At 38.7% G+C, this 12,024-nt stretch overlaps 1 protein-coding gene across 2 annotated transcripts in view; it reads right to left on the bottom strand.

Annotated features, from left to right (window-relative positions):
• The window catches only part of LOC126823278 (cytochrome P450 2J4), a 28,316-nt gene extending 19,839 nt beyond the window's left edge, over positions 1–8,477 (bottom strand). The window contains exon 1 of one of the 2 annotated variants that reach the window (XM_050552017.2): positions 8,354–8,477. In XM_050552017.2, coding sequence (XP_050407974.1) covers positions 8,354–8,366 — 13 coding nt within the window. In that variant the 5' untranslated portion in view covers positions 8,367–8,477. Of the gene's footprint in view, positions 1–7,408; positions 7,999–8,353 lie in introns of those variants that run through there. The other variant, XM_050552016.2, reaches the window with a different exon arrangement.
• Between the last annotated feature and the right edge of the window lie 3,547 nt (positions 8,478–12,024).

The raw sequence follows: 12,024 nt of genomic DNA, 5'->3' as shown, positions 1-12,024 counted from the left end.
GATGCTAATGATAATGTTAAGAATTGACGCATTCTCTGGAGAAAATATCTGGTTATTCCGACCCTCCACCCCATAACAATACCACGGGGCTTACTGAGGCATTTTTAATTTCATCTACTTTGTCTTTGCACCATTTTACCGGAGTGAGAATCATTTATGGTATATGCAGTTGTTACGAATTTAAGTTCTCCTATTCGTTCAGAAATGGTAATGTGATCCGTTTTTGCATCGAAGACTCTGTGTCCAGTAACTTTTTTGGTATAGTCTAGATGTGTTATCCACAGGTCATTTTCGTCAGTGACGTAATTCACAACAAGTTCTACATGTAAGAACAACACATTAGAAAAGAGGAAATCGTGGGGGGGGGGGGGGGGGGTGACTACCATCTTCAAAATTCATTTCTGATGTAATATTCATTTTTGAGGTAATATTCATTTTCAAAATTCATTTCTGAGGTTATTTTCAAGTTCATTGACTTTGAAAACCTAATAAAGGACATTATTACAAGCCATACAAAACCGAAAAAATGACGATTATCTGAAAAATCTTTCATTTTAGGGAAATTCTAGTCGCCATTTTGGATTTTGAACCATTTTGGATTTTGGAAACTCTTCTTTTGAGATTGTATTTAAGTTCAGTGACACAGAAAACCCTATAAATTCATTTCTGATGTAATATTCATTTTTGAGGTAATATTCATTTTCAAAATTCATTTCTGAGGTTATTTTCAAGTTCATTGACTTTGAAAACCTAATAAAGGACATTATTACAAGCCATACAAAACCGAAAAAATGACGATTATCTGAAAAATCTTTCATTTTAGGGAAATTCTAGTCGCCATTTTGGATTTTGAACCATTTTGGATTTTGGAAACTCTTCTTTTGAGATTGTATTTAAGTTCAGTGACACAGAAAACCCTATAAATCGAATATCACTAGCCATATCAAACTTAACAAGAGCATCGCTAACGCTGGAATATACGTCCACGTTCCAGCTTTGATTGAGAATGAAAAGGAGGCTAGGCGTTGGGTTTGTTTTGCCAAATTTACAGACAAAATATTAACAAAAAAGTGGGTATGACACTGCCCCAGGAGGTTGGGGCATGCACCAAAATAAATAGTTGCTGTCTTTACGGTATAAGGAATAAATATGCAAAATTCCAAGATGATCTATTCAGAATTGCAGCCTGTAGATGATAAATACAAAAATCGGGTGTGGCTCTGCCCCTGGGGGTTGAAAATGGAACAATATAAATAGGCACCACCCTGTTATTGAAATGACAACATCAATAGTTGCCATCCTTAGGGTATAAGGAATAAGTATACCAAGTTCCAAGATAATCCTTTCAGTAAGGGCATTCACCAAAATCAATAGTTGACACCCTTAGGCTATAAGGAATACATATGCCAAGTACCCAGTTAATCCATTCAGAATTGCGGCCTGTAAACGATAAACACAAAAATTGGGTGTGGCTCTGGCCCTGGGGGTCACCGGACATGCAGTTGTCATTCTTAGGGTATAAGGAATAGGTATGCAAAGTTTCAAAAGGATCTGTTAAGAATTGTGGCCTGTAGGCGAAACACAAGACACACAAACATTGGGCGGGGCTCTGTCCCAGGGGGTCGGGCATCCACCAAAAATAATAGAGGTCAGCCTTAGGGTATAAGGAATAAGTATAAAAAAGTTTTCAAGACGACTGATTAAGCATTGCAAGCTGTACTGACACACATAAAGAAAATGGGCGTGCCTCTGCCCCTGGGGGTTGGACATTCACCAAAAACTATAGGGATGTGGTTCTTGTCGGACATTTTACCGAAAATAAAGGGGCATAACTCTTATCGTTATTTAAGCAGAAGAATTCATACCACAATTAACTAGAAATGGGCGTGGCTCTGCCCCTGGGGGTCGGGCATGCACCAAAAACAATAGGGATCTTCCTTGGGGTATAAGGAATAAGTATACCAAGTTTGAAGAAAATCCAGTAAGAATTGCGCCCTGTAGGCGACACAAAGACACACGAAAAGAAAATGGGCGTGGCTCTGCCCCTGGGGGTTGGGCATGCACCCCAAACGATAGGGATGTTCCTTAGGGTACAAAGAATGTGTATGCAAAGTTTCAAGATTATTAGTTAAGAAATGTGGCCTGTAGACGACAAACAAACAAATACTAGAAATGGGCGTGGCTCTGCCCCGGGGGGTCGGGCATGCACCAAAAACAATAGGGATCTTCCTTGGGGTATAAGGAATAAGTATACCAAGTTTGAAGAAAATCCATGAAGAATTGCGCCCTGTAGGCGAACCACAGACACACACACACACACACACACACACACACACACACACACATACATACATACACACACACACACACACAGACAGGGGCGACGGCATAATACGTTCACATTATGAATGTGGACGTATAAAAATGACGATTATCTGAACAATAGAACATTTTAGGGAAATTCTGGCCGCCATTTTGAATTTCCGCCATCTTGGATTTTGGAAACTATATATTTAGATTAATTTTAAGTCCAGTGACACTGAAAATACTTTAAATTACATATTATAAACCATACCAAAGAGTGAAATGAGCTTGAAAAGTTATTTCCAATATTTATTTATTTTTAAGTTTAAACAAAATATGCTTTTAATTCATTTTGAATGTGCTGTTTGATGTAATTGATTATATCTTATGTTTTTGTGTCCGCTGGCTTGGTTGACCTTAGAGCAATACATTTAGACACCTAGATCACGGTTCTACAATGTATACTTCTAAAGATATATATGTATTTCAATAAATTGGCGGTCATTTTGAGAAAATTCGCCGTAACGACCACCAGGGGGGGGGGGGCTGCTGAGGTGGATCCACATCTCAAAATATTCAGTAGGGTTGATGCCATCTATGTGCCAAGTTTCATGCTTTTAACCCAAAATGCACGATTCTACCAAAAATTCTGCCTTAACCGCCCACTATAACTGATGCCGCTCCATCGCTTACAGGAAAACTTGTCTCGGTTCTTTGTTCTGCATTACAGATTGATCACAAACTTATCATTGTGTCTAATCATGGTGGAGAGACATATTTAGTCAATTGTAGACTTAATCAAGTTAAATTTGAACCAATATAGTACCGACTGGGTTCGATATGTGTCAACTTGCACATATGCATACAATTCCTTTGTCTCCCCACAATTGGGAAATTTTAGTCCATACGAACTTGCCTTTGGTAAGCCACCAAAGAATCTTACTTCCTTAGCTTGGAACTTCGATGGAGTTAGTAAATCCTATGAGGAGTATTTAAGTCATTTAAAGCAAAAATTCAATGCCATATCATCTTCTATGCTTAATCTTCAACGTAGACAACGAAATATATCAAAATATACTATTCAAAAAAAGTAGGGGATATTTGATTTTGGGGGCATAATACTAAAATATGCAAATGACTACGAAAAAAGTCACTATAGAACCTAACAGAAGAAACATTTCCAGTTACATGTGACGCCCAAACGCACCAATAGCTACCGCATGGAATGCAGGTGATGCTTGGGATCATCATGGGGGTCCAACCCAAGATTTGCACGACTCTGACTTTGAATGTTACAGTCATTGTGGCATTGAATTCCAGGGTGGAAACATCAGTTTAATTGTTTTAGTGACCAGAAAACAAATTTTGATATGCGTCGGCTTACCCAAAATGAAAGGTTACGTGCCCTTGGCATGCTACAGATCGGCACAACACAGGCGGTTGTGGCGCGGACGATGAATGTTTCTCAGTCTGTCATAAGCAGGCTATGGTCCAGATACCGTGATACACAATCTGTACAGGACAGACCACGCTCAGGTCGACCAAGGGCGACAACTCAAGCCCAGGATCGATTTATCCGTACCTTGGCCTTGAGAAATCGTGTCATCACAGCAAATCAGATCAGCGCTCGTCTTCAAACAGACACTGGTGTGAGAGTGAGTGGCCAGACGATTCGGAATCGACTGCATAGGGGTCACCTTCGCGCCCGACGTCCTCGCGTGATCCCTTGTTTGAGAGATCATCACATTCAGGCAAGACGTCGTTGGTGTAGGGATCGTCAACACTGGGATAATCGACGCTGGAGCAATGTGATGTTTTCAGATGAGTCAAGGTTCACTGTTGATTTTTTGGACAGACGTAGGAGGGTGTGGCGTCGTCGAAACGAGCGCTTCCAAGACGTTAACGTCATCAGACATGATCGATTTGGGGGTGGTTCTGTTATGGTGTGGGGAGGCATCACTGTTGCTGGAAGAACGGCTTTACATGTTGTTGCAGGGCGTGTTACAGGCCAGTACTACCGGGACAACATCTTGGCAGTCCATGTTGTGCCGTTCGCACGACGTCATGGCCGCCGTTTCATCTTCCAGGATGACAACGCAAGATGTCACAGGGCCAGGATCGTTACAGGTTACCTCCAATAACAGAACATCACCACATTACCTTGGCCAGCACTGAGTCCCGACCTCTCCCCCATCGAGCATGTCTGGGACATGCTTGGACAGAGGTTACGTCAACGTCAACAACGTCCTGCCAATGTCCAAGAACTTGCTGCTGCGTTGCAACAGGAATGGGACAATCTGGACCAAAATGACCTTAGACGTCTCATTAGGAGTATGCCACGTCGGATCAATGCTTGTTTGGCAAACAGAGGAGGATTTACCCGTTACTGACTTGGTTGTGATGCTGTGGTAACTTTGCTGTTTGACCCCGGGTATCATTTTACCCTTATAATGGTCAGTCTGTGCCTTACTTAGTCTAACGATCATTTGGAATAAATCGATGAATGTGAACTTCATTTCATTTTGTCATTTGTTTCTTCGTCAGTTTCATTAGGTGACTTTAATAACACTTAAAAATCAAATATCCCCTACTTTTTTTGAATAGTATATAAGGATTTCTCATATTAAAACCATCTTCTTAATCTCTTACTTGTAACTCTAGGAAGGTGAAGGCTGAATGGTTCACTAAATCTTGGACAGAGCGCATTATATACTTTCCACTTTGGACGGAAAGATATTACAAGATGTTTATTCTATAAATAGACTTAAACCATGCTTTGTTCGTTTTAATGAGCCAAATGAACGTCATATTGATCAATTACGAAAATATCTTGGTAAAACTGTAAATGATAATGTTCATGTAGATAATGATTTGACTTACCAATACACCGATGAAAATAGTTTAGTTTTACCAAACTTTGCTGATAAAAATGTTGTATTTAATAGAGTTACTACACCTTATACTATAATCTCAATGTGTGAGTTTTCTAAATGATAATAAGAATTGAGCTTCAATATCTAAATTATGTCACACACAGATGGAAGAACAATTAAATTACCTAGTTGATGTCAGTAATAATGATAATGTTTTTCACATCAAGAAAGGTAGAATTAAGTGTGGAAATCTACAATTGTTAATAAACTTTATAATGACGACAAACCGCGTGAATGTGAATGGTTAATAAAAGGCTTTGATCCTAGTTGGGGTGAAATGTAAGATGACAGTTTTTAATTAGCCCTTCTGATTGTCGTAAACAATCAAGGCCATCGGCCTATACACCCCAATACCACAGTACCAAGTTAAAGGTTGGTGGCCCAAGCCAAGAAGATGGCCTTTTAAAATGGTTACGAAGGGAAGGTGTTAAGCCAAGGTCAAATGTCCAAAAACTGAATTTGAAAAGTTTGAGTTTAGTTTTCTGTAACATGACCTTGACCCACGACTTTGCCCCAATTAATTTTTCTGAGGGGCGTTGTCTCTGCTTTCACCTCGAACATCAACCTCAATAATGCAGCAAGAAATCTGGTCATGACACGCATAAACGTAAAGTTCCCGAGCTCGATGAGAGGTTTGTGGTCAAGGTCAAAGTCGAGGTTGGTTAGCGTTGATGACTGGAGGTCACAATGACCTTTCATATTGTCCACGCCCATTGACTTCCTTTCGACCACCCAATCTCTGCGTTTTTGAAAGGACCAAGGTGAAGGTCGGTGTTCAAAGCCACGGTTGTGGCCTTTAAAATTTTGTATGGGGTGAAGGTCGCAAGTCAAGGTCAAATGTCTCAAAACTGAATTTGAAGAGTTTCAGTTCAGTGTTCTGTATGACCATGACCCAATACAAGATGCTGGCTATTTAAAATTTTGTATTGGGTGAAGGTCGTAAGTCAAGGTCAAATGTCCCAAAACTGAATTTGAAGAGTTTGAGTTCAATTTTCCGTATGGCCTTGAAACACGACTTTGACCCAATCTTCTTTTCTGAAGGACATATTCTTTGCTTTCACCTCGAAAGTTGACCTCGATAGGACAGCTAGAAATTATGGTCATGGCACGCATAAATGCAAAGACCCGGAATTCGATGGGAATTTTGGAGTCCAGGTGAAAGTCGATGTCACGGTTGGTTAGCGTTGATGTCTGGGGAATCACGATGACCTTTCATGTTGACCACGCCCATTGACTTCCTTTCGAACACGGGCCCTCTGCATTTGACCGTTTTCTGGCCAAGCAGTGTGTGAAAGGACCAAGGTAAAGGTCGGTGGTCCAATCCAAGACGGCGGCTTTAAAATTTTGTTTGGGGTGAAGGTCGTAATTTTAAGTCAAGATCAAGTGTCCAAAAACTGACTTTGGTAAGTTTAAGTTTAGTTTTCTGTAACATGACTTTGACCCAATCATCCTTTGTGAAAGGCATCTTCTCTGCTTTCACCCCGGACATTAACCTCGATAATACAGCAAGAAATAGGGACATAGCACACATAAGCACAAAGGTCCCGAGCTTTGAAGTCAAAGTCAAGGTCACGGCGATATTCACACGTAAGGCCAATTCAACTGATCAACACCAAATAGTCGTTGATAGAAAATGGTGCCTTAGCGCAAAAATTAAAATATACGAAAATTATTATCATATTATGCACTGTAGCGTTAGGCGGGAAGCGCAATGCGTCGGATTCGTTTTAGTGTCTTGTTATTCGAGTGTAAATAGTCAACAAACAAAATGGTGGTTATCGCTTGAACTTATCTCTCGACAGAAACAAAAATGTCGGTAAAATGAGAAGTTATCGGTCGATTCGGCTGGAACTTGGTGTGAGACAACCTGCCACCTTCAAATCCCTACGACCACGGGAACTGGTGGACGTGTGAAAGTGCAATAGTGCCAACAAACTTGACGATTTCCCCCAATTATAACTGCTAAATATATTTGTTAAGGTCAGCTCAATTTTGTTAGGCTTAGGGTAAGCATTAGGGCTAGGTCAAGGGTTAGGGTTGGGATTAGCGCTAGCCCTGTTTATATCTCGTGAGCTTTGACCAAACTTGAAGTTGGCCTTATTAAATAGATCTAACAACAAGGTTTACCAGCTAAAAGATAAGTCATTTCGAAAAGAATTTGAATTGCTTACCTCTCCCATTCTTGGTGGCCATCTTAATAGTGTGCAGCCAGTTGGGTCGATTCCCGAATACATTACCGAATGTTACCAAAGCCTCATGAACTGTATCATAACCACTCAAAATAAACATATTTCTGTGGCCAAATCGAATACGACATATATTTCCATATTTCTCGGTGAGACGTCGATAAAAGTTATATCTCGTGCCCGGTTTAATTGACATCATTAACAATAAATTACCAATTATGGGATAGCCCGGTGGACCGGGGGGTAACTTACCCCTTGACAACAAAAGGTACACAAATAAAAGAAAAACTGTGGTAAAAATCCCGATTGTTTGCAAATCAAAACAACGATGAAGAATATACGCAAGCATCTCCATTTTTGGGACTGGATAAAAGTCTGACGATAGGCTTAATTAATGTCTGCTTCTACACAGGGTGATATTTGGTATCAGAAAACACCCTTTACACTACAGGTATTGACTGTTCTTTGTAAGTGCTATTTCAATCGCCTTCTTGAGTGTGACAGGTCCTAATGGACATGCGCGATTCTTTGATGAAGTCATTAAAAGGTATATACTATCGTAACTGATAACGCATGACAAAACAAATTATTTTGTTTATAAACTGATGTTGACAAGCGGTATGTTTTAACGATCAATTTACAACTCTGTCAAAACGTTTCACATTGTGATCTTAACGCTAAATACGACCATCACTCACCTCAATTATTGAAATAACATTGTCTCGTTAAGTAAAAAAGTACAAATGTATGGTAAAAATTAGAACACGTATATGGATGCACTACTTCTGAATATTATTATCATGCTACGTTTCAACGCTCATACAGGTATCGTTATCAAGCAAATAATGATTACTGTCTGTTCCATGTGACACTACGACGCGAAAATTGTTTGCCATTTGTAATTAAAAGGGCTAAAACTTAGTGACATACCTGGAATTTCCATCCCATTATTTTCTTACACGAGGGAACCAATTTCAGATCAAGCTATACAACCTCTATCTTAAAAAATCGTGGTTTGTTTACATCGCGCTACTGAACATCAGCCATGTTTGACCTAGTTATCTGGAATAGTCGATTTCGGCACGGGCGCTGGTTGGGCTTTGCGTCGTTTCGGCCTACTTGGATGTTAAAGAAGTTGTTTCGGCCCAGTAGAATATTTAAGACCACAGTTGTTTGTCCAACTGACTTGAATATTTAATCGTAGCTTTTTATACGCCCACATTTTCATGTGGACGTATATTCATTGTCGTCGCCCCTGTCCGTCCACAAGTTTGTGAACAGTCTACAGGTCACAATTTTTATCCGATTTCAATGAAACTTGAAATATAGATTTATCACCCTAAGATCTCGGTTTCTTTCGATATTGGCATGTATCGTACTGTAACTTCATGGATTATGGCCCCTGATTGTACGAAAAATCACGTTTTTAGCTTGTGAACATTGTAGAGGTCACGCATATCGGAACGTAACTTCCTGAATTATGGCCCCTGATTGTACGAAAAATCGCATTTTTAGCTTGTGGACCCTTTAGAGGTCATAGTTTTTATCCGATTTAAAAAAAAACGTATTATTATATCACCGTTAAACCCAAAGGACGACTGAGTTCGAATTTTGTGAAAATCGGCCCAAAACTGACAGACAAAATGGCCGCCGGTCGTTCTCAAATAGCGTAAAAATATGATATATCAAGGTTGTGGACCCTATAGAGGTCACAATTTTTATCCGATTTTGTTGAAACTTGAAATGTAAGTTTATAACCCAAAGATCTGGGTTCCTTTCAATATTCGCGCATATCGGACCGTAACTTTAACTTCCTGAATTATGGCCCCTGATTGTACGAAAAATTGCGTTTTTAGCTTGTGGACCCTATAGAGGTCATAATTTTTATCCGATTTAAAAAAACCGTATTATTATATCACCGGTACACCCTAAGGACGGCTGAGTTCGTTTCGTTAAAATCAGCCCAAAACTGACAGACAAAATGGCCGCCCCTCGTTCTCAAATAGCGTAAAAATATGGTATATCAAAGTTGTGGACCCTATAGAGGTCACAATTTTTATCCGATCTTGTTGAAACTTGAAATGTAAGTTTATAACCAAAACATCTCGGTTCCTTTCGATATTCGCGCATATCGGACCGTAACCTCCTGAATTATGGCCCATGACTGTACGCAGAATCGCGATTTTAGCTTGTGGACCCTATAGAGGTCATAATTTTTATCCGATTTAAAAAAAACGTATTATTATATCACCGTTAGGCCCTTCCATCTCTCGAAAATGTGGGCGTATCCTGCCTGGCAGCCGCTGGTTGATATTGATATAAACTACATACAAATTTTATCCTGAACTGACACGTGATGGAAATTTGAAAGGAGGCTACAGGCGTACGCAATAATAACTTGGTCCATAATAATAATGCGAAAGTAATCGCGGGTTACATAGTTATTCTCTTGCTTAAAACTTTGTCTTGAGAACCCCCGGCAATTTTAAAGTTGAATTTAGGCTGGAGTGATGATCAAACTAATTGTATACGTAACCTAATTTCTCATGAAGCCTGCAACAAAAGCAAAAACGATTTTTATATAATAATTGTCTGACGCATTATCGCCCAGTTGATTAAACATCAATTACATCATTTCATTTCTTCAATCAAGGTTATGCATTGCAGATTACAGCATATGTGGCTGTGGATGGCCTCATTTATTATATAATTTTGTCCTTTTGAGGTTTTGTAGATGGAACCTCCGTTCAAACGGGTTTTACGGATGTAATTAATGCGTAGGCAATCTCATTTTTTGAACTTTTCATCTTGAAATAAAAAATTGTAGATAACAATAATCAATTATTTAAGGGGATATATTTTCTAAGATTCGCTTTTTTTGTCTTTTCTAACTTATTGTACAATTCGCTGTTTGTCTTTTCTAACTTATTGTAATGCAATACTAAGAATATCTGTGATTCAGTGAACTGTGAGGAATTTTTGAAATACCGGCATTTATTTTGCAAATAAAAAACGGTTTTTAAACAGCTCAGATATGCAGTCATGACGGGTTTCGCCGGTGCCCGTTATCCTTTAACGGACGTTACTTAACATATTCCCATGAGCATGATACACGTGTAAAAAAAGTTACACGAAATGACCATTTATGATAGCATGTTGATTTGTGAAACCCTTACAAAGTGACCAATGCTTGATCGTATATCTACACAATATTACTTGAAGGAAATTGGTAAACATTATTATTGAAGTGTATAGAATAATACTCTTATGCTTTAAGGGTTGAAAATATTGAAAATAATATAGGTTTTTTTTTCAAGTTATAAACTATCATTTGATATCTATATGTTCGCATTGATTTGTGCTTTTCGATGATTGGAATTAAAGTTTCAAAATTTAAATATAAAGAGACAGGTACATTTGACATAAAACTTTGTTTAATAACTGTTAAAAGTACAAGTTGTACCAAAATGACGTCATTTCTAATTACAAGAAGGTTACAATAATGAAGAGTCGCACTAGGTATCAAATGATGCAAATATCATGAACATAGAACAATATTAATATATTTTTCTGACTCCCACAGTTACTGCGAAATAAGCAGATGGAAAGAGAACATATATTAATTCGACCAAAAACATGAGTGTTTAATAAAAATAATAATAATGAGGTTTTATATAGCGTCTTCTCCATGTTGACACATGCTCAAAACGCTTTTAGTTATGGCTGTACTGGTAAAACTGTCGAAACAGGAAAGTCTTTAGTGCGGATTTAAATTGATTAAAAGTTTGTTGATTCTTGATCTGTTGTGGAAGTTCGTTCCATAATCTAGGACCAGCTGAACAGAAAGACCTATACCCATATGACTTTAAATTATATCTTGGAACAACCAGTGACTGTTTATTTTGAGAGCGAAGTGATCTAATAGGGTTGTAGTCATATAAGAGTTCAGAAAAATATTGAGGAGCTGCATTATTGCGACATTTATACACTAATGTTAGTATTTTGTATTTGACTCACGTCTCAGCAGGTAACCAGTGTAACGAAGCTAGCACATTCTGGATGTGATCAAACTTATGTGTCCTTGTTACTATTCGGGCTGCAATATTAAGAACTTTCTGGATCTTGGCTAGAAGTGATTGTGGGATTCCATAGAGTAAACTATTACAATAATCAATCCTTGATAAAATTAGTGATCTCACAAGTAGTTTACAAGCGTCAGCAGTGAGATAGTCTCTGATGTTGCGTATACAGCGTAGATGACAGTAGCATGTTATCAACCTGAGTGTCAGCAGTGAGATAGTCTCTGATGTTGCGTATACAGCGTAGATGATAGTAGCATTTACGGCATACCATATCAACCTGAGTGTCCATTGTCAGAGAAGGATCAAATATCACTCCAAGGTTTCGAATAGTTTTGGAGAAATTTATTTCTGAATTACCAATGGTGATTTTAAGATCAGGTATTAACTTGAGTTGTTGTGGTGAGCCTACTAAAAGAGCTTCGGTTTTATCGTCGTTCAATTTTAGTTTGTTCGCTTTCATCCACTGTTTAACTGCGAGCGAACAGTCGGTAGTTTTTTGTAAGGCATCTCTGATTAGCA

The sequence above is a fragment of the Patella vulgata genome, chromosome 6 (assembly GCF_932274485.2).
Source record: "Patella vulgata chromosome 6, xgPatVulg1.2, whole genome shotgun sequence".
Lineage (NCBI taxonomy): Eukaryota > Metazoa > Mollusca > Gastropoda > Patellidae > Patella > Patella vulgata.
The sequence above is the reverse complement of the archived record's forward strand: the minus strand, read 5'-3'. Positions and strand labels throughout refer to the sequence as shown.